At 42.9% G+C, this 22,610-nt stretch overlaps 1 protein-coding gene across 3 annotated transcripts in view; it reads right to left on the bottom strand.

Moving 5' to 3' along the window:
- PARP2 (poly(ADP-ribose) polymerase 2) overlaps nucleotides 1–22,610 on the bottom strand; it is a 1,124,938-nt gene that overhangs the window by 534,336 nt on the left and 567,992 nt on the right. For all 3 annotated transcript variants that reach the window (XM_044058251.1, XM_044058252.1, XM_044058253.1), the window contains one exon: nucleotides 983–1,033. In XM_044058251.1, coding sequence (XP_043914186.1) covers nucleotides 983–1,033 — 51 coding nt within the window. The remainder of the gene's footprint in view (nucleotides 1–982; nucleotides 1,034–22,610) is intronic.

The following is a 22,610-nucleotide window of genomic DNA, read 5'->3' as shown; positions in this document are numbered from 1 at the left end:
ACACTGTTTACACCACATTTCATAAATATTTCCTGTGACAACTGTAAAATAAATAATCTGTACACTCCTGTACATTCACTTTTACAACAAAGAAAGCTATACGCCTTCTTCCACCCTCCGGCAATATGCTGATCTCCTATAGTTCCTTAAAGGCAGAAGTGAGAGGTGCGACATATATCAATACATACTTCTTTCAGAATTCCAGGATTTAACCCACAGGGCTCCACTGTTTTCTCCATCTTCAGTTTTAAGAACTCTTCTACACTGTATACTGTAGGAATGGACATTAACCCTCACCCCCAAACCTAGGCTACATACTAAATGTTTGTTTCAGTCTCTTTCTAAATTCCCCAACAAATGAGCAAGAAAAAAGAAAAACAAGTGAGAACCAAGCAAAAAGCAGCATCACTGAGGCTGTTCTATTCACTAAAATTCTCTTTTAAGGTAAAGTTTTAATATGCTAACCATTCAAAGTTAATAAGAGTGTTGTTTTTTCCTGGTGACTATCTCTTCAAACTCAGGCCAGAAAGTCTTTCTGTAATGCCAAACACAAATTTATTTTCCTTATGGGGGTGAGAAGTGGGCCAAAGGTCTTGGTCAACTTCCCACTGCAAGGCTGGGCAGTTTTTATTGCCAATCCTTAATTCAATACCCCACATAAAGCACTATGTGCAAGGACCAGACACATACAAGCATGCACCTTTCCACATGTGACAAGCATGCAGACGTGCCCCCCACCACCTTAAGGTGATCATCTACAAGCTGCTGCAGTTGTAAGGTATTCTTTCTGCTTCTCACGGCAAGGTAAGCTAGCCTCTGGTTTCTCATTTTCTCGGGCCCCACTGCACTAAAGCAGCTACTCAGATCCTCACTAGTGGAGTTGTGAAAACACAGCCTACATCCCCCCATGCTACTGGAATTGTCTGGCACATTTTAGTGCACACTCTTATCAAAGTTGTTTGTTTTCCTATGTGTGACCTACCTGATTTAACATGACATCAAATATATCTTCACCTTCACAATACACGTGAGCCTGAAAAAAAAAAAGGCAAAATTAGATAGAGATTTTTTTTTTTTTGATTTCTCATTAATGGAGAAATTTCTGGCTACAGTTCTATGGAATTTAACATTACGTACGACACTAACATAAGATACTTCAGTACTTCATTGGACATAACCTACTGGTGGTTGTAAGCAATTATGAAATAAAGTTAGATCGCAAAGAAAGAAGTTCCTTCTAAATCACGTCTTGATTAAAGGAAAACTTCACCCTAAAACTGAAAAAAATTTGTACAAACACCGCATCAGAATCACTCAAAAATGCTTAGTGCATTTTAATTTCTTATACCCCAAGATGGTAGTGTATGACACAGTAAAACCATGCCATTGTCCTCCTGCAAAAATACAGCTTGGTCTATACATCATAAATGAGGTGCCCCCCCAATTCAGCTGTAATGACAGTTCTGCAAGTTACTGTTATTTTATGATTAATGAAAACAGTCTGCCATCCCACCATCTTGTATTAAGATGAAAAAAAAAAGTTCTTCAGCTATTTACCTATTGTTCAATATGAAAGAGGTGAAAAGCATAGCTCTATTAAGTGTTCAAAACAGGACTGAAAGCAGCCACTTCAAGCAGCTAGTAAAGCAACTAACATATGCCTGTAGACTTAGCTCTATAGTGAATAGAATAAAGTAACATTTTACCGAATATACTTCGTTGTGCCTTGTTGCGTCTTTCGGCTTATCCCGGTTAGGGGTCGCCACAGCGGAACTCCGGTCCGCTAATGTTTGGTAGTGGATTTTTACGTGCCGATTTACCAGCCCTGATGCACAACCTTCAACGAAGGCATGCCCATTCACGTATGCCTCCACACAGAAGATGCTCTAGCTGAGAATCGAACGGGACAACGTCTTGCTGTGAGGCGACAACGCTACTGCAGCACCACTACCACGGGTCTATTTTACCAAATATACTACTATATATATGTGTGTGTGTGTGTGTGTGTGTGTGTGTGTGTGTGTGTGTATGTATATATGTATATATATTAGTATAGTTTACCAAATATACTAATATATATATATATATATATATATATACATACACACACACTACATATGGAAGATTTAGGTTTGCCAGTGTCAGAGGATGGAGAGACTGAACTGCTGATAGAGAGAGAAGAAATAAATATTACGATGTACAGTCAATCCTCATGAAAATCCCAAGGAACAGATGACATTCATACACAAACTTTAAAGCTGGGAAGAAAGAAATCAATAGGCGTGGAAGGCATTGTTTAATAATGTATTAAAAGAGGAAAGTGCCGGCATCCTGGAGGAAAGCAGTGGCAGCAGTGTTGCCACAGGTGAAGAAAGACCCCACACATGCAGCGTCTTAATGAACAATTACTACTTTAAATCATGATTATGATGGTGTTATGTCTACATCAGTTAAAGGATCCCAAAAGTGATACCAAAATTGTGGAAGAGAAACATACATTTTGACAATATTAAAAAAAAACAATAAGGATTCAGATAGAATCAGAAAAAGGAATATAAACACCATTATTGTTGGTAAACTTGGATGCACAGAAAGCTTCCACTGAATCTGTTGAGATTTTATTTGCAAAGCAATGGCAGTATTTGCACTTCCCATTAAAACAGAGTTAATAAGGAAAAATGCATGACAGATTAGAACAGAATAAACATGGGAAGGCTACTATCAGGCATACCTGAGTTTCAGAAGGGGAACTAGGCAGGACGTCCTCTTTCTCATCTATTTGCTTAACATATGGAGTCTTTTAAGAAGAAAAATAAGGGATTCAAATCTGATGATAAAACAGCTGTGCTGATCAAGAGTGGGAAACCTTGTTGCAAATGATATTACGAACATTTGGAAGACCCAAACAAGATATTCTGGTGCTCTGGAATATTCTGAAACAGTTTCAGGATACAAAATAAATGAAGGTAAACCTAAGGCAACAGCAATAAAAATTTTTATGACTACACCTGCATTTTTTCAGCAGTATACATATTGATGGGGACACAGCAAAATGAAATAGTTGGGGGGAGAGGGGTTAAAAATCACTTTTTAATTACTCCAAATGCACTGGGTTGCTAATGCCATGACAAGAAGTGGCCCCATTCCTGATTCTGTGTACAATAAGAGTTCATGAAATTAGTATTGCAGCGATTCTTTGATGTTTGCCAATCAGCATTCAGAAATGTAACCAGAACTGCCTTCCTCTTGCACTTCACATGTAGTTGTATGTAACGGCTGCTTGTTTAAGTATGCCTAAATTTGTTTTATTTTATTTACTTATATTTTTTTTATTTACACTTTTGCTGGCCAGTTTAGTCCCAAGGAAATGGCCTCTTTTCAGAGGTGAGACAAGGTGGTATTCATACCAACTAGATGAAACTTGGCTAGGACCATCAAGGAACTTTCTCTACTCTTTTCAATAAGTGCCATGAGATCCTTTTACATCTACCCGAGTTATGATAAACTCAGACAGATGGGGCCTTGTATAATATCTTATCTGAAGGACGGCACATTCAGGAATGCAGCATTTGCCCTCTGTACTGGAAAATTTAATCTAACTAGCTGATGTGGAAAAAGAACCTGCAAACTTCTATACCAAAAGTGAATGTGCTATCTGTTGAGTTAACGAGACTGCTTTTTTATATACCTGTTACTCCTTTTGCTGTTGTCTTTATAGGATCATAGGAGGTTACTAGGCAAATGGCCCTGGGCTCTTACAAGCCTAGCCAAGAGTTTATCCCCAAAAAAGAAACCTCAATCAGCACCTGTCTCCCTTGTCAATGAGGGACACAGGTGGAACCCCTGGGACAAATTTGTGGCTTCACATCCACTCATCAAGACTGCACTTGAAGAGGGTCAGCAATGTACTTTGTTTGACGTGTATGGGGAGTCCATTCCAGAGACGGGGCAGCCTCTGGGAGAGAAACCGGTCTCTCCAGCAGGTTTTGTTGATGTCGCATATTAGATTTAGGCCTTTTGATCGGGTAATGCGCGAGGAGCTAGACTTACGGATATGGAACTTCTCTAGTAGGGCAGGGCCCAAGATTGCCTTGAAGGTTAGACACAGATCACCGCTGAGCAATTTGTATGATATCGAGTAGAGTGATCATGATTTGAGCCTGTCCATACAGGACAGGTGTTGGAGGCCATGGATTCCCTTTGTGAGGTGTTTCTGTGGCCTTTTGAGTTGGTGCAGGTGTTTGGAGAGGTGCATACTGAATGGGGAGTTGTACTCAATTATTGGCCTAATGAGGGAGGAGTACAGAGAGGTAATAACCTCCTTTTTTCTGGAAGCAATCTCTTTACTTATGAGATGAACCAAGTAAAAGGCTTTTCTGACCACTCCCACTACATGATGGTCAAATGTGAGATTGTTGTCAACCTGTGTACCCAGGTTGCCTTTGGTTTGGTAAGCAGTAGCAGCCATGTTTTTACCGAACGGTACGATAATACATTTTTCTGCATTTAACTTAAGGCCATGACTTCGGCACCAGTCATCTGTTGCTGTGAGACCCTCTTGTAGTATCATCTGTTGCTGTGAGACCCTCTTGTAGTATGTTAACATCTTTTGCAGAGTCAATGACAGCACCCGACTTAAAGTCATCTGCAAACTTGTCAGCCACAAGCCTTTTATCTTTGCCTGGACCTTTGAAAAGTGCATGCCAAACAGTAGAATTCCCAGGACAGATCCTTGGGGAACACCACTAGTGACAGGACTGCAGTCAGAAGTACATGCACCTATTTTGACCTTGTGGGTCCTATCAGTGAGTCAGCTGGCCACCCACCTGATGAGATAGGGATTTACTCCAAGTTGTGTTAGCTTTTCAATGATGCCCGAGTGGGGGACTGTTTCAAAGGCTTTGGCCAAGTCAATGCAAGCTGTATGTACTGACTTTCCCTCATCCAGGGCCTTGGTGACTGTCTCAAAAAAAGCCAACCAGGTTCAACAGACAAGATCTGCCCTTGACGAATCCGAACTGGGTAGGGTCAAGTGCTCGGAGACCATTTATTATCCTTGTTTATGAGGTCCATAATATTACTCTCCATGGCCTTATAGATCAGACTTGTCAAGCTAATGGAGAGATAGTTTAAAGGATCAATAGTGGCATCACCTTTGTGGAAAAGGATGACTGGTAGTTCCCCACTCTAAAAACAATAAATAAAATAAATAAAAAATGTATAGCACACCACAACGATGGTATAAGAAACACTGCTTTATTCCACACACAAACAACTAAGCACTTTCATCAGCACATCCCAGGCTTCATCAGAGTCCCCATTCTGTTGGAATGAAGCCTGTACTTAGGCTATGGTTGAATAAGGTGCTCAATGGCGAGGCTAGTTCTTGCTGGACATCGTGCAGTATACAGCCCGGGATATTATCAGATCCCATGGAAGCTGTGTTCTTTGCCTTGGATAGGGCCTTTAGCACTTGATCTATGGAGATGTGAGGTGCGGGACAAGTATCAGGGATGTCAAAAGGGCCTTTGGGGGGAACAGAGGGTGAAGTTTGTGCTGAACCTATCTGCTAGCAGGTTGGCTAAGTCAACAGGATTGGTGTTAAGTGATAATGTTAAGTACTAAGCCGGAACAAACCTGAGCTTTACCATGGAGGTTCCTGACTTAACTGAAGGAGGATTTGTGGTTTCCTTTGTCTCAGAGGCTAGTTTCGATTTATAATTGGCTTTGGAGGTTTTCACTAATGATCTAATCTGCTTGGGGAGGCTAAGGAGGGAGTTTTTCCAACTGGGAATTTGTACCTTTTTACCCCCTGGACAACAGTTTTTTTTTTCCTTTTGTTGTAAAGCCTGTTGATAGAGGATGTCCACCAGATAGGATTGTGTTTCTTTGAGAAGCAGGTTTTAGTTCTGTTGGGTATGACTTGAGTCCATACAGTTGTACAAGTACTTGTATACTACACTGGCACACTGTCCAACATAGTTGTCTACATCCTCTGAGGGGGGGGGGGGGTGACACTACTGATGCCCTCCCTTTGGAAGTTGTAGTCAACTTTTGAGAAGTCTTTTAGCCTGGTTACGGCTGGGTGGGGGTTTGGACAGGATAGAAACTTCAAATGAGACAAACTGATGGTCTGATCTCAACAGGGAAGAACTTACTATGGGGGTGAAGCAGCGGTAACCCAGTTTGGTAAGACCCAAGTTTAAAATGTTATCTCCCCTTTTGGGGGATGAAACAAGCTGGTCTAGTGCATTAGAACTGATGAAGTCAAGGAATCGTTGGGTGAGTGCATTAGAGCAGGAATAGTTCATCCAGTCTATGGTGGGGTAGTTGAAGTCACCAAAGATCAGAGTGTTAGAGGGTACCTTGATGGAGTCAAGTAAGTCCAAGGAGAAGTAGTGGGTGTCCTGGGTCATGCAGGAGGATCTATAGCTGGCTATAACTTGGACGGGTGTCTTGCCAATTGTCAGTTGCATCTGGAGTAGTTCTGGTGCATCATGTTGGCAAACCAGTCTGGAGGCATGCTTGTCTTTAATGAAAATAGATACTCCACCACCCTTAGTCTTTCCGACCTCATTTTGGGGTCAGAATGTGTGGAATGAGGTATAGCCTGGTAAGGAAGGGGTGCTCTCCACAGCCTTGAACCAAGTTTCCATGACTGTACACATGTCGGCATCTTCCAGTGAGAGGAGAGCCTCCAGTGAGTGCATTTTCAGGTTAAGGCTCCTAGCGATAAGCAGCATGACCTTCCAATTTCTTTTTTGACAGATTTGTTTATGTTGGAAGATTTGTCTTTGGGACATTGCCTAAAAAAGGCACAATGAAGGAGGCAAGAGCCTTGGCCAGAATCCTGAATCTCAGGTGTGACAAGTGGAAGCAAACATCGAGGCCTGTCAACCATGTCATCCCAGGCAGACAGATACTGGATCCGCTTGGAATGACACCAGAAACTAAGCCAAGTGCTTAAGTCAATTATTTTTTGTTGGTATTGTGGTATCATTCTTGGTGAAGCTAGGATGTTCGGACACAATCTTGACAGCTCAATCATGTCTCTCTTCATATAGTCCAGGGAAGTAAGTCTCAAGTCATTCACGCCAACATGGACAATGACAGAGTCATACTTGCACCGGCTTTGTAGAGACTTAAGTGCATGCATGATGTGGCAGATTCTGGCACCTGACAGACAACTGACTACGATTGTCTTGTCGAGCCTGGTGAGGGGGACATTGGTGCATCGCACAATTTAGTTGCCAATGACTAGTATTGTTTGGTTTATTGTTATGGCTTATGGGCTGTGAGAGTTTATCGTTATGCCTTATGGGCTGTATTTGTGAGACACTGGTGTGTTGTCTGCCGTCTGTGATGTGTTTGGTGTTGTCTGTGGAATGTTTGTGAGTGTTATCCTACTGCTCTAGTTTTTGCTTGCATGGTATTTTATGATTTTGTTTCTCGTAGTTATTTCTACAATTAAAGATAAATTTCTCCCTTTATTCTTATACTACTGTGCCTGTTTTTTTGTCCTTTAGCATTGCATGACCCCATGTAATCACAACTTCATTTTTACCAATTCTTTGTGGCTCATGTTTCCAATAGTTCTCAGCTACCTGTAATGCTGTAGTGTCTGCATAATCCCTAATGCGAGTCTTGCCACACTGTTGTGCTTTTCAATAAACAGTTCCACAGCTACAAGTATAATCACACCAAGCAAAAAGATGGGCTGCTGTTTCTAGCTATGTACCACAGAACCTGTATTTGTCCGCATCTCTCTCTTTTTTTTTTTTTTTTTTTTTACATTTTTTGGAAACCTACATGTATGTAGTACAGTAGTACACTATCCAGAACTGCCATTATTAGCTTATTTTTTGGAAACCAACATGTATGTTAGTACACTATCCAGAGCTTCCATTAGTTTAAATTCACCTCCCTAACCATTCACGCATCAAAGTCTTGATTGATTTGTGGTTGTTACATGAGTTGTCTATATTTGCCACTACAATTACGGGCTTTCCATTTTTCCTTGCTTTTTTCTAGTCCTATTCTTTATATTCTTTGCACTTTCCTTTGCCACTTTATTTTTATCTACTTCTGTAATTATCTAATTCAGGTCAGTAAACATTCCTTTCTCACTTTAAAGCAGGAAGGTTATAGAACATGCCACCTCTTTATGCGAGTAGAAGTGCTAATCTCTTCTTGTTAAAGGAAGAAACACTGGTTCAGTGGTATGGTATAATATGCTCCACAGTTGGGTACAGGAGACACCTGGAAATAACTGCACATGTGAATTTGATGAAAGGTTTTCAGGATGGTTACTCAGCAGAATATTTGGGGAAAAGGAAAAGAGGAGCACTCATATTAATTACAAGAGGAGCCCCAATAGTGACAGAAGAGGGGAAAAATAATAATGGAAGATAGATAGTACTAAGGGGCTACTGGCTAGGAAGGAGGATTACACTGGCATGCATTTACACCCCCCCTAAAACTGCTGTAATGGAGCTTAAGAAATTTTTTGGAGAAATAATCAGCTTTCAGCAAGGAATATTACTTAATAGGTGGAGACTAGAATTTGGTTTGCAATAGTGAAGATGTTTCTGGGGGGGCCTAAAGGGAAATATAACAAGGGAGGGTAGATTTTTGAAGACATTTATGAAAATGTCTGGCATGGAAGATGTGAATTCAGTAGTAGGAGTTTGGAGTGAATTTACATATTACTCACCAAGATAAAAAAAAAAATGGGCTAGGCTAGACAGATTTTATATCTCACAGGAACATGTGCATTTACTTGAAAGTCTTGAAATGCACCCAATAACTATTTCAGTTCATGCACCAATAATAACAAAACTAAAAACGCAAGGTAATGAAATGAAAATAAGACACTGGCGCTTTTCCCACCTACCGGTTGAAAAGAGAGGAATTTAAGAAATGGGTTGTGGAATTAATTCAGGAGCTACTAGACGAGATAGATTTATCTTCTGAAAACATAGCTAAGGAGTTGGAAAAAATTCAAGTGGAGTTTAAAACTAGGTTGGAAATAAAAGAAAAGGCGAGATGGCTAAACAGTAACAAGAATTATTTAGAGGGATTGACAAATGTTAAAGTATTGCAAAATAGGAGGAATCTCTAAGAACAAGAAAAGGATCACCTGCAGAATGCTAAACAGAAAATAAGCGATTACCTTGATAATATACACGAGTTTAGAAAGATTGCTGTTAAGCAATTTTTTTTTTTTGATAATTCTAGAGCACAGAAACTTTTAGCACAACAACTCAGGCAACAAAATGTGGAAAGGGCAGTCACCACGCTTAGGTAGCCAACAAGAGACCCTGTAGAAGTATTAGAGATATTTCAGAAATGTTATAAAAATTACAAAGCAGAGAAATATGGAAATCAATAAAAGGTACAAATGGAAAAGTTTAAGGAAGAATTAAATATGCCAATGTAGATGGGGCTCAATTACTAACAGTTAACGATAGGAAGGGACGAGATAAAAATGGCTATGTATAACCAATCTACAGGAAAGTCCTCAGGAATAGATGTATTCCTGTGGAAGTTAGGAGGGGAAAAAAATTATAAATATTTGGAAGGTTTTGTTTAACAGTATGTTAAGAGGAGGAGAAGTGCCAGCATCCTGGAAGAAGGCAGTGGTAACGGTAACACCTAAAGAGGGTAAAGATCCATCAGATCCAGCTTCATACAGGCCCATTTCAACACTAAACCATGAGTATAGTGTTTATTTCTATAATGGCTAAAAGAATGGCAAAACTGATACCAAAATTGATAGATATGGATCAGTGTGGTTTTGTGGAGGGGAGGCAAACATTTGACAATATTAACAGAATATTAATGATCCAAAGGGAAGCAGAATGTACCACTTTTGTTGGTGGGTCTTGATCCAGAGAAAGCATTTGGCAGAGTAGACTGAGACTTCATGAGCAGGGCAATGGAAGCATTTCCTTTCCCTGATACAATTATAAGGTTGATTAGAAGAATATACGAGGGATCGGAGGTGCAAATTAAAGTGGGAAGGGTCCTCTCTGATAATTTCTGCTTGAGTAGAGGAAAGTACAGTTTTGTACCTACCATAAATGTAGATGTTCGAGTGTGCATACAGCTGCAGTCATCACACTTGGGTTATCCTGCCGTCAGGCGGGTCCTCGGTCGGCCGAATTCCAAAGTCTAGGTCCGGCGTCGGTTGTCGTCGCTTCTTCCCTGACGTCAGTGCGGCAGGGGTATAAAAGAGCCGACGCCATTTTCTTCAGTTTTTCTTGCCCCAGATGTCAGGTGCCCCCAGAAAGGAAGGCAATACATAATGTTACGCTAACATACATAAATAGATAAATCAAAACAGTAGCTGCAAGCAAATACACCATAAAGGAATACCCCAAATAGGTTGTATGTTAAAGGTGTTTGTCATAAGCCCTGTCCTAAGAGGGGATAAAGGAAGGGTAACCTGGACTGCAGCTGTATGCGCACTCGAACATCTACATTTATGGTAGGTACAAAACTGTACTATGTTCATCGTGCATACAGCTGCAGTCATCACACTTGGGTAGAATCCCAAAGCTAAGTAAGGGTGGCTGGTACTAAGCGGAATTAGGAGGGGCTAGAATGCCCTGCAGGACTGCAGTGGCAAAGCCCGCTCTAGATTTTGAGTATAGTGGAAGGTGGTAGTGTTTGGTGAAAGTGTGCACTGAACTCCAAGTAGCTGCTTCCAAAATGTCCTTGGTAGGGACCCCCCTGAGGAATGCTGCTGAGGTAGCTGTAGCCCTGGTGGAGTGGGATCTGATGTATACAGGCACTGGTTTTCCATGAAATGAATAACAAAAGCGTATGCAGTGGGCTATCCATTTTGAAATAGTCTGTTTGGAAATAGCTTTTCCTTGAGTACCTGTAGCATAGGACACAAAGAGCTGCTCAGACTTCCTGAATGACTTTGTTCTGTCCAAGTAATAACGAAGTTGCCTGTGAATGTCCAAGGAGTGGAGTAGCCTCTCCCCTTTGTTCTGTGGATTTGGATAAAAGGTAGGTAAATGAATAGTCTGATTCAAAGCCACAGTGGATACTACCTTTGTCATGAAGGTAGGGTTGGTTCGTAAGGAAACCCTGTCCTGATGGAAAATGATGAATGGTTGCACAGCCATGACGGCCTGTAGCTCCGAAACTCTGCGTGCTGAGGTAATAGCCAGAAGCAAGGCTGTTTTCCAAGACAAGTATTGTAGCTCTGCTGAAGAGGCTGGCTCAAAAGGAGGCAGTGTCAGCTTCTCCAATACGAAGTTGAGGTCCCAAGCTGGAGCTCTTGGTTTCCGTGGGGGTTTTATATTTTTTGCCCCTCTGAGGAACTGCCTTAATAGAGGATGTGAGAATAAAGGAGGATCCGTATTGTATTGTGCTGAAATGGCTGAAGCGTGGATCTTGATGGAGGAGAAGGAAAGACCACTGTTTAACATCTCAGCTAGGTACTGTAAAATCTGAGGTATATTTATTAACCAAGGATTCTGACCCTTTGCTTGATTCCAGGAACAAAAGCGTTTCCATTTTGCGGAGTAGGTTTTTCTAGTAGAGGGTCTCCTGGCCTCCAAGATGACATCCTGTACCTCTTTGGAGAGGAGAGTCTGTTGGCAAATTAAGGTATTTTCCATGCAGCTAGATTCGGAGTTCTGAGCTGGCTATGAAGGGTCTTGTAGTTGTGCTGGGACAACAGAAGAGGAACCTCAGGTAGGATCCATGGTGGTGAGCATGACAGGTTCTTTAGGAGAGGATACCAGTGCTGTCGTGGCCAGTCTGGAGCAATGAGAATCATTTGTGGTCTTTCTGCTCTGGTTTTTAATAGGACTTTGGTCAATAGAGGTAGAGGCGGGAAGGCATAGACTGTCAATGCTGTCCATTTGAAAGAGAGTGCGTCCACTTTCCAGGCGTTTGGATGATAGGTCCTTGAGCAGAATTTTTTCAACTGGTAATTTCTGTGTGTAGCAAATAGATCTATGTCTGGTTGTCCTTTGAGAAGACTTGAGGATGCAACTTCCATTCGTGAGGGTCTGTCATATTTCTGCTTAAGTTGCCTGCCAGTGTGTTTTCTTTCCCTGGCAGGAATTGTGCCTGTAGTTGAAGTTGCAATTCCAATGCTGTGTTCCACAGGGTCATAGCTCGCCTGCACAGGGGGTATGAATGCGTCCCCCCCCTGTTTGTTTATGTACCACATGACTGTGGTGTTGTCTGTCCTTATTAATAGTTGGCCTGGATGCAGTAGGTCCTTGAAGGTCATAAGAGCATTTTGCACAGCTAGCATCTCCTTTTGGTTGATGTGTAGGCCAATCTGTTTTTGGGTCCATTTTCCCTGGATGCACTGATCTGCCATGTGTGCTCCCCAGGCGTAGTCTGAGGCGTCTGTTGTGATGATTTGACTTGCTTGTGGTATACAGAAAGGAAGACCCGTGTTTCTTTGGCATGCTTGAGCCCACTACAAAAATTCCTTTTGAAGACATGGAATGAGTGGTAAAATTGTTTCCAAGCTGTGGCTGTGTTGAGACCATAAATTTTTTAGGTACCATTGTAGTTTCCTCATATGCAGCTTTGCAAATGGTATTAGTAGGATGCAAGATGCCATGAACCCCAGAGCCTGCAGGAATTTCCTTGCAGTAAGCCTGGTTGAAGTTGCCATTTTGTTGAAGTATTGAGACAGTTGCCCTTGTTTGTCTGGCGTAAGGTAAGCCATCTGGGCCGTTGTATTTAAGCTGGCACCCAGGAAAATTATCTGTTGAGAGGGTATTAGTTTTGATTTCTTTTTGTTCACTGTGTACCCCAAGCAGTTTAACAGTTTTATTACGAATGCCAGATGCTGCAATAGAATGACCTTGCTGTCCGCTTGTATCAGGCAGTCGTCCAGATATGGGTAGATTTGTATTCCTCGTCTGCAGAAAGCAATCACTGATGCCAGGCATTTCGTAAACACTCTGGGCGCAGTAGATAAGCCAAAGGGCAATGCAGAGAATTGATAATGGGTTGAACCTACAAGAAATCTGAGGTATCTTCTGCAATCTTGCCTGATAGGGACATGCAGGTATGCCTCCTTGAGGTCCAAACTTACCAGCCAAGACCCCTTGCCCAGCATGGGAAGAAGCTGCTGTAATGTGAGCATCTTGAATTTTGGTACCTCTAGATATGTGTTTAGAATAGATAGGTCTAAGATGGGTCTCCAGTCTTTGTCCTTCCTTGGTACCAGAAATAGTCTTGAATAAAAACCTTGACCTTGTTCTTTTGCAGGTACCTCTTGAATTGCTTTCATATCCATGAGAGCGGAAATTTGTTTTTGTGCCTCTGCCCATTGATTTTGTGGCAGGTTTGGCATGCCTCTCATTTTTGGAAGGGTGTGAAAGTGGAACCTGTAGCCTCTGTCTATAATATCCAGAATCCATTTGTCCTTTGTAACAATGTGCCAGTTTTTTGAAAATAAGGCCAGTTTTCCGCCCAAAGGTGCTGCCATTATAGCTTTGTTTGGCAGGCGTAGGGGAAAGTCATTGCGTCTGTTTTCTAAACGACTGTGGTCTATCTTCTCCACCTCTTGGGCCTGGTGCTTGCCATTGCCTAGCTCTGTAAGATCCTTGTGGTTGTCCTCTACCCCTTGGGCGTCTGTATCTACCCCTTTGGGGTCTGTCCGTGGCTGGAAAGGACCAATTTTTGGAAGGCCAGTTTCTGCTGAAGCGTGGAGGCTGCACCTGCAAGAATTCTTTAACTGTTTGCATAGATTTAGCTTTTTCCTCCATTTTCTTTAGTACCTCCTCAGCCTTAACACCAAACAATACATCTTTTTTGTAGTGGTGCATCTAATAACTTTGCTTTGACATGATCTGGTAAGGTTTGCTCTTTGAGCCAAGCATGTCTATGTATGACAGACCCCGTGACAGCAGCCCTGCATGAGGCCTCTAAAGCATCAAAACCACACTGTAAGGTACGTTTCCCCACTTGTTCTGCTCCATGCAACAAATCCTGCAACTCTTTCAAATCTGGTTGTTCTGTTTGTGTCATTTTGCTTTTCAGCTGAGATAGCAAGAACTGCTGGTACTTTAACATATGAAATTGACAGTTTAATGCCCTCATGGTTAAAGTGGCTGATGTATACACCTTTTTCCCCCCACCTCTCTAACGCTCTGGAATCTCTCTCTGAAGGTAAAGGGTTTTTAGCAGTAGAGGCCTTAATCCCCTTGGGACCCTGAGAAATAGTTTCTGGGTCTGCAGTAGGGCTTTTATAAAGGAACTGGTGAGAATCAGGAACCCAGTAATATCGGTCTGGTTTAACAGGGGCAGGGGGTAAAGAGTCTGGATTAAGACTGGCTTCTGCGTACACATCATCCAAAATATCTAAGACAGGAGGAATAGCCAGGGGCCTATGCTGGGGAAGCAGCAGAAATTCCCTGAGCCTTTTCTTGGAATCTGAGAAATCTTGGCCTTCCCAGTGGAAGTGCTCTCTCAATGTATGTAGGGTTTCCCCAAAAGAGTGGTCCTCAGGGGGGGAGACCGAGGGAATAGACTCCTCAGCATCAGAGTCTCCAAATGGGGAATAGGCGTAATCCTGGTCCTCAGAAGGGTCTGAGGCAACAGAAGCCTGGTCTGAGGAAGGGTAGTCTTCCTCCAATCTGGGTCTTTTGTCTGAGGGGGGCTGAGAACCCCTGATGAGTGTAATCAAATCCTCAGCCATTTTAAGCATCTGTTTTTTAGGCATGGGGCCTTGACAGGCGGTCTGAGGACCCTGTTTTTTAATTTTCATAGGAGCTTTAGATTTAGTGAACGATTTAATAGAGAAGGTGTTAGGCCTGAAAACGCCTTCAGAACTGGCAGGCCTCGCTAAACTTTCCGTTTCTCCGCCAAGAGTGGCGTCTGTATCTGCAGTGGGAATGGAAACCGAAGGACCTGCTGACTCGGGTAATGAAGTCGCCGGTAAAATAGTTTCATCGGTAGTCAGGGGCTGCGTAGGCGCCTCGCTGAGAACCGGAGAACCGGTAATCGGCCTTAGCGTGGTGTCAGTACTCGGTGCAGGCCTCGGATGTCTGTCCTTATCCTTGCGTTTTTTGCCTAAAACTGGCGTCGGTATATCAGACGACATGATATAATTAAATTTTTTGCCAAAATAATGAAGGGCGAACTCCGCCCGGCGCTTAATAGTGCGGTTGTTAAACCTAGCACAAAAACGGCAGGCCGAGACATCGTGGTCTAGCCCTAAGCAAGGTATACAGTAAGAGTGAAAATCCTTATGCGGTATTTGCTTCCCACAAGAAATACAATTATTAACTTTGTCTGACATCTGTCTGAGGCAAGAAAAGTTTCCCCAACGGGGTACTTGGCTTTAAAGAAGACTTCGGCTGAAATACTTTTCGTAAATCTCAGGAGCTGACCGACCTGCACTTGCGAACTGCTTCTGCTTCGGGCGCCGCGCGGCAAGAAAGACTGAAGAAAATGGCATCGGCTGCCTCTTTTATACCCCTGCCGCACTGACGTCAGGGAAGAAGCGACGACAACCGACGCCGGACCTAGACTTTGGAATTCGGCCGACCGAGGACCCGCCTAACGGCAGGATAACCCAAGTGTGATGACTGCAGCTGTATGCACGATGAACATCCAGGCAGGGTCGTCCACTTTCCCCTTTGTTGTTTGCATTATATTTAGAACCACTGGCAAAGAAAATAAGGGACTCAGAAATTTAAGGATATGACTGGTATGGTAGTTAGGAAAAACTGACCATTTCCAGATGATATTTTATACACAACATAATCAGAAAGGGACATTACAGTGCTGTGGAACATTTTAAGACAGTTTCAAAACTTCTTGGGATACAAAATTAATGTGGCTAATGCAAAGGCAATAGTGGTAAATTATGTGCCCACACATGAATTGGTTCAACAATATCCATATTTATGGGGACATGAGAAAAATGAAGTACTTAGGAGTACGGATTAGAAATGACTCGGTGGTGGCAGCTATGGATATGTGGGAAGAGACTAAATAGGAGATAATGCAAAAATTGAGAAACTGCAAATTTTGTTATATGGATGCTAAGACACAAGCCATTAAAATGTTTTTAGTCCCTCTAGTCTTATAGGTACAAAAGGTTGGTACTAGGCTATCGGCCCTAGGGCCTATACAAACCTAGCCATAACAATTCCCTGGATATTTCTTCCCACAATATTTACTTCCCTGGACCCCTGTCTAGCAGGGCAATTGATAGGAAATTCACCCCAGGGATCACATCTCCAATACAATCAAGGTTCCTTTTGAAGAGGGCCAAGGAGGCGCTCTGCTTGACATGTACGGGTAGTCTATTCCAGAGTGTGAGGAGTCTCTGGGTCAGTAACCTATCCCTCCAGCATGTTTTGTCATTGTGATGACAAGGTTTAGAGCCCTGGAACGTGTGGCTCTGAGGGTTTGGGATTCCTAAAGTGGAGCATGTCCAACAGCTCAGGGTTTGACATGGCCTTGTATGTTAAGCAGAGATCGCCTCTGAGTAAACAATATGCCACAGAGTATAGCTGGAGTTGTTTTTAGATGGTCAGCATTGGGCATCTGCTTTAGGCCTGTGATTCGTTTAGTAAGGTATTTCTGCGGCCTTTCCAGCTGTTGCAGATGTCTTGTGAGGTACATACCAAATGGGGCATTGTACTCTATAATGGGTCTAATGAGGGATGAGTACAGTGAGACAATGACCTCCTTTTTTTCTGGATGAAAAGCCCTTAGTGATGAGGTGTGCCACACAGAAGGATTTCCTGACTGTTGTGGCGATGTGGTTATTGAAGGTGAGACCACTGTACTGCCACTTATGTGGTAATTCATGGGTACATGTTTTTTCCCAAAGGGGGTAACTATACATTTCTTGGCGTTAAGCTTGAGCCCATGGCTCTGGCACCAACCATCTGTTTCTGTAAGGCCCTTTTGTAGAATATCCACATCATTTGGGGATTCAGTAATGGCTCCCAGTTTGCAGTCATCTGCGAACTTTGTTAGCCAGAGTCCCTTAGTGATGGCCTGTATGTCAGAGAAGTAGATGCCAAACAAGAGCGGTCCCAAGACTAAACCCTGAGGTACTCCACTTGTCTGGAGCTGGATTTGGAGTCGTCTACTTTTACAGTCTGGGTTCTGTCAGTAAGCCAGCTGGCAACCCATCGAGTGACGCAGGGATTTATGCCCAGCTTAGTAAGTTTATCTATGATTCCAGAGTGGGGAATGGTGTCGAAGGCCACAGGTTAGGCATACTTTTATCAACCGAAGAAGTTAGGATAGCAATTAAAAAAAAAAAAAAAAAAGTTGAAGGATTTTATCTGGGAAGGGAAGATGGCAACAGTCAAGTGGGATAAGCTGATTCTACCAAAAGAATAAGGTGGACTAGGATTACATAATTTGAGGGGGTATTTTAGAGCAACACACTTAAGGCTCTTATACATAGCACAAGCAGAAAAAAAAGAAGTTATGTACTCACCATAACGTTCCATGTGTGTTGTCCATCTCGCCTTCATTCTTGGCAGGTTGGGTTTGGAACCGACCCTCGGTTCCAACTCGGCCATTTACAAAAGCTCAAGTTCTCCAAGTAGCTCGTGGCTTACACCCTATCCCATAATGCACTAGGAAATTCCCCAGATCTTGTTTGCTGGTATACTAATATGTACATATAGAAATTTTTACAAGTTCACAAGTCCAGAAGAGGGTCAGAGAAAGGTTAGATGCCAAATAAATCCTCTCGGTCCTCCAGAAGCCAAAGGCTGGGGGAAGGAGGGTGAGATGTAAGAATGAAGGCAATATGGACAACACACATGGAAAATTATGGTGAGTACATAACTTCTTTATGTGATGTTGTCTTGTCCCATCTCACCTTCATTCTTAGCAGGTAGGGACAGCGCCCCTAGCACCATCTTTCTTGGGTGGCTCAAGGGAGAATATTCTTCAGAACAGTAGATCCAAAGGAGGCCCTGTACCTGGAGGCCAAATCAGCTTTGTAATGAGTAATAAAGGTATGAGGTCTTCCCCATGTTGCTGCAGCACAAATGGTATCAATTGGCAGTCTTGCCCGAAAGGCAGAAGAGGTTGACATAGCTCTGGTCGAACGACCTCTTACTTTGTCGGGAAGTTGTTTGTTCTGGTATTTGTAAGTGAATGTAATGCAATCTGACAACCATCTGGAAAAAGAATTGTCTCAGTAATTGGAGCACCTTTTTTCTGGTCTGAGAAGGAGATAAATAATTGGTCAGTCTTCCTAAAGTGCTTTGTTCTGTGCAAATAGAAATGTAATTTCCTATGAATATCTAGTTGGTGTAACACACTTTGCCTTACTGCCATAGTTAGGGAAAAAATACTGGTAAGTCTATGGATTGATTCAAATTAGACTCAGAGCATACTTTTGGTAAAAAGGACAGGTTTGTCCAGAGTGAGACTCTTCTAGCTGAAGTTATAGCTACTAAGAAAATAGTCTTCCAGGTTAAGAACTTTAGGTCACAGGATGATGCAGGCGCAAAGGGTGGAAGAATCATATGGTATAATACAAAACTGAGGTTCCATGGTGGTAGGGGTGGTTTAATGGGCAGTCTTAGTACAATGGTACCCCTCAAAAAGGCTTTGCAAAGTCTGTGGGACATAACATTTGGCCCCATTTCTCCTAAATGGAAATTAGAAATCACTGATAATTGAACTCTAATAGAAGCTGAAGCTGCTCCTTCTTGGAATAGCTTTGCTAAGAACTCCAATATAGTAGATATAGGTGCAGAGAAAGGGTCTGTATGATTTTGCAAGACCAGGAGAAGAATATATTCTATTTGTTGATATATAATTTTCTCATAGAAACTTTATGAGAAGAAATCAGAATATGCTGCACTGAAGGTGAAAGGTCAGGCAGTCTATGTTTGGAATTGGAGCAGCCATGCTGTCAATTTGAGGGTTCGAAGAGATGGATGGAGCAGTCCCGACAGATGGGTCAAAAGATCCAGAAAGTACAGTTTTCTACCTACCATAAATGTAGATGTTCGAGGGCTATTACAGCTGCAGTAATTACAATATGGGTTTTCAGCCGGCAGGCTGTCCCTCGGTCAGCCGAATTCCAAAGTCTTGGTCCGGCGTCGGTTGTTGTCGCGTACTCTTCTGACGTCAGGAAGGCTAGAGTATAAAAGACACAGCCGACGCCATCTTCTTCAGTCTTTCTTGCCCCAGATGTCAGGTGCCCCCAAAAGGAAGGCAATACATAAATTAGTGTAATACACAAAAGTAAGCAAATAAAACATAGCAGGATAACCCAGTCAGCAGGTATGAATAGTTATTCAAACCCCAAGGTCTTACCAAGAGGGGAAGGAGGGTGGAAACCTGTACTGCAGCTGTAATAGCCCTCGAACATCTACATTTATGGTAGGTACAAAACTGTACTATGTTCATCGTGCATTACAGCTGCAGTAATTACATATGGGTAGAATCCCAAAGCTATGTATAGGGTGGTAGGTACTATACGGAACTGGGTTGAGCTAGAATGCCCTGCAAAACTGCAGTGGCAAAGCCTGCTCTTGTTCTGGAGTATAAAGGCAGATGGTAATGCTTTGTGAAGGTATGTACAGAACTCCAAGTGGCTGCCTCCAAGATATCTTTAGTAGGCACTCCTCTGAGGAAGGCTGTAGAGGTGGCTGTGGCCCTAGTGGAGTGTGATCTAATACCAGTAGGTACGAGCTTTCCATGATAGGAATAACAGAAGCGAATGCAGTGACCAATCCACTTGGAAATGGTCTGTTTAGTTACAGGTTTCCCTTGACCCCCCACAGCATAGGAAACTAGGAGTTGCTCTGATTTTCTGAATGGCTTGGTTCTGTCCAAGTAGTAACGTAGCTGCCTATGGATATCTAAAGAATGAAGCAGCCTCTCCCCTTTGTTTTGAGGATTAGAGTAGAAGGTAGGAAGGTGTATGGCCTGGTTTAGGGCTACCCTAGATACTACTTTAGGCATAAAGGAAGGGTTAGTACGCAGGGAAACCCTGTCCTGATGGAATATGAGGAATGGCTGCACCGCCATGAGGGCCTGTAACTCAGATACCCTACGAGCTGAAGTGATGGCCAGAAGAAAAGCTGTTTTCCAGGACAAATATTGTAATTCTGCTGAAGCAGCTGGTTCAAAGGGAGGCAATGTCAATTTTTCCAGTACATAGTTAAGGTCCCAAGGTGGTACTGGTTGTTTCCTTGGAGGCCTTATGTTCTTAGCCCCTCTGAGGAACTGTCGTAGTAGTGGGTGTGAGAATAAAGGAGGATCCATATTGAATTCTGCAGAGATTGCTGAGGCATGTATCTTGACTGAGGAAAAGGAAAGTCCCTTGCTCAAAAGTTCAGTTAGGTACTGTAAAATCTGAGGCAGGTTTAATTTTCTAGGATCCTGTCCACGTTCTTCATTCCAACAGCAAAACCGCTTCCATTTTGCGGAGTAAGCTTTTCTTGTAGATGGTCTTCTGGCCTCCAAAATGACATCCTGCACTTCTTTGGAGAGTAGTGCCTGATGTGAAGTTAAGGAATTTTCCATGCAGCTAGACTGAGAGTTTTCAGCTGACTGTGAAGAGTTTTGAAATTGTTCTGCGTCAGCAGTAGAGGTGTTAGAGGCAGGGGCCACGGAGGAGTGTGTTAGGCTCCTCAATAGTGGGTACCAATGTTGTCTCGGCCAATCTGGAGCAATCAGTATCATCCTTGGCTTGTCTGTTCTTGTTTTCAAAAGCACCTTGGGCAGCAGAGGTAGTGGTGGGAATGCATAAACTGACCAAGTTGTCCATGTGAATGAGAGGTCGTCCACTTTCCAAGCCATTGGGTGGGAGGTCCTTGAGCAAAACTTTTTTAATTGATGATTTTTGTGGGAGGCAAATAGGTCTATGTCTGGCCTTCCCCATGCTTGAACAATCTGCATGAATACGTGTGGATGTAGCTTCCATTCGTGAGGATCTGTCATATGCCTGCTCAGAGTGTCTGCCAGTGTGTTTTCCATTCCTGGCAGGTACTGAGCCTGGAGTTCTATTTGTCTTTCCAGAGCTAGATTCCAAAGAGTCATGGTTAATCTGCACAAGGGGTATGAATGAGTCCCTCCTTGTTTGTTTATGTACCACATTACCGTGGTGTTGTCTGTTCTTATGAGCAGTTGCCCTGGATGCAGGAATTCTCTGAACGCTGAAATTGCATTTATTACTGCCAGCATTTCTTTTTGATTGATGTGAAGGTGCTTTTCTGTTTTGTGCCATCTGCCCTGAATGCGCCTGTCCTTCATGTGCGCCCCCCAGGCGTAATCTGAGGCGTCTGTGGTTATGACTTGAGTGGCTTGAGGCTTGCAGAATGGGAGGCCTTTGTTTACTTGGCATGCTTGGGCCCACCATATGAATTCCTTTTGTAGACAGGGAATTATTGGAATCTCCACTTCTAGGCTGTGACTGTGTTGAGACCATAGATTTTTTAGGTACCATTGAAGTTTCCTCATGTGCAGCTTTGCACATGGGATTAGAAGAATGCAAGATGCCATGAATCCCAGAGCCTGCAGGATTTTCCTTGCAGTAAGCCTGGTACTTTTTGCAAGCATTTTGAAGTAATGAGATAGTTGCCCTTGTTTTTCTGTTGTTAGGTAAGCCATCTGGGTGTTTGTGTCCAAGTTGGCACCCAGGAAGGTAATTTTCTGAGAGGGTGTTAGCTTTGTTTTCTCCTTGTTGATGGTGTATCCCAGAGAAAGCAGTAAGCGTGTCACATATACCAGATGTTTGAGAAGTATGTGTTTGCTGTCCGCTTGGATCAGGCAGTCGTCCAGATAAGGGTAAATTTGTATCCCTTGAAGTCTGCAGTATGCAATCACTGATGCCAGGCACTTGGTGAATACTCTGGGCGCAGTAGATAAGCCAAAGGGCAATGCAGAGAATTGATAGTGATTTGAACCTGCAAGAAATCTGAGGTATCTTCTGCAACTTTGTCTGATTGGGACATGCAGGTATGCCTCCTTGAGGTCCAATGTTACCAGCCAAAACCCCTTGCCCAGCATGGGAAGGAGTTGCTGTAATGTGAGCATCTTGAATTTTGGTACTAGAAGAAATGTGTTGAGAATGGATAAGTCCAGAATGGGTCTCCAGTCGCTTCCTTTTCTTGGCACCAGGAAAAGCCTTGAATAAAAACCTTGTGCTTGTTGGTGCGTAGGTACCTTTTGTATAGCCCTCATGTGTAGGAGCTTTGCGATTTGTAGTAGTGCCTCTACCCTTTGATTTTATGGTAGGTTTGGCATGCCTCTCATTTTTGGAAGAGTGTGGAAATGAAATTTGTAGCCTCTGTTTATTATGTCCAGAATCCATTTGTCTGTTGTGACAATATGCCAATTGTTTGCAAATAGTGCCAGTTTTCCCCCCAAAGGTGCTGCCAGTTGAATTCTGCTTGGCATGGAAATGAGGGAGTCATTGAGTCTGCTTTCTGTATTACTGTGTACTGTCGTCACCACTTCTTGGTGTTGGTGATTGCCATTGTCTGCCTCTGTAGGACCCTTGGGGTTGTCCTCTGCCCCTTCCACGTCTGTATCTGCCTCTTTGGGCTTTGTCAATGGTTGGAAAGGACCAGTTTTTTGACGGCCAATTCCTGCTGAACCTTGGTGGCTGAACCTGT

The sequence above is a fragment of the Protopterus annectens genome, chromosome 16.part0 (assembly GCF_019279795.1).
Source record: "Protopterus annectens isolate FY-2018-M chromosome 16.part0, PAN1.0, whole genome shotgun sequence".
NCBI classification, from domain to species: Eukaryota; Metazoa; Chordata; order Ceratodontiformes; family Protopteridae; genus Protopterus; species Protopterus annectens.
This window is presented reverse-complemented; position numbering and strand designations above follow the sequence as displayed.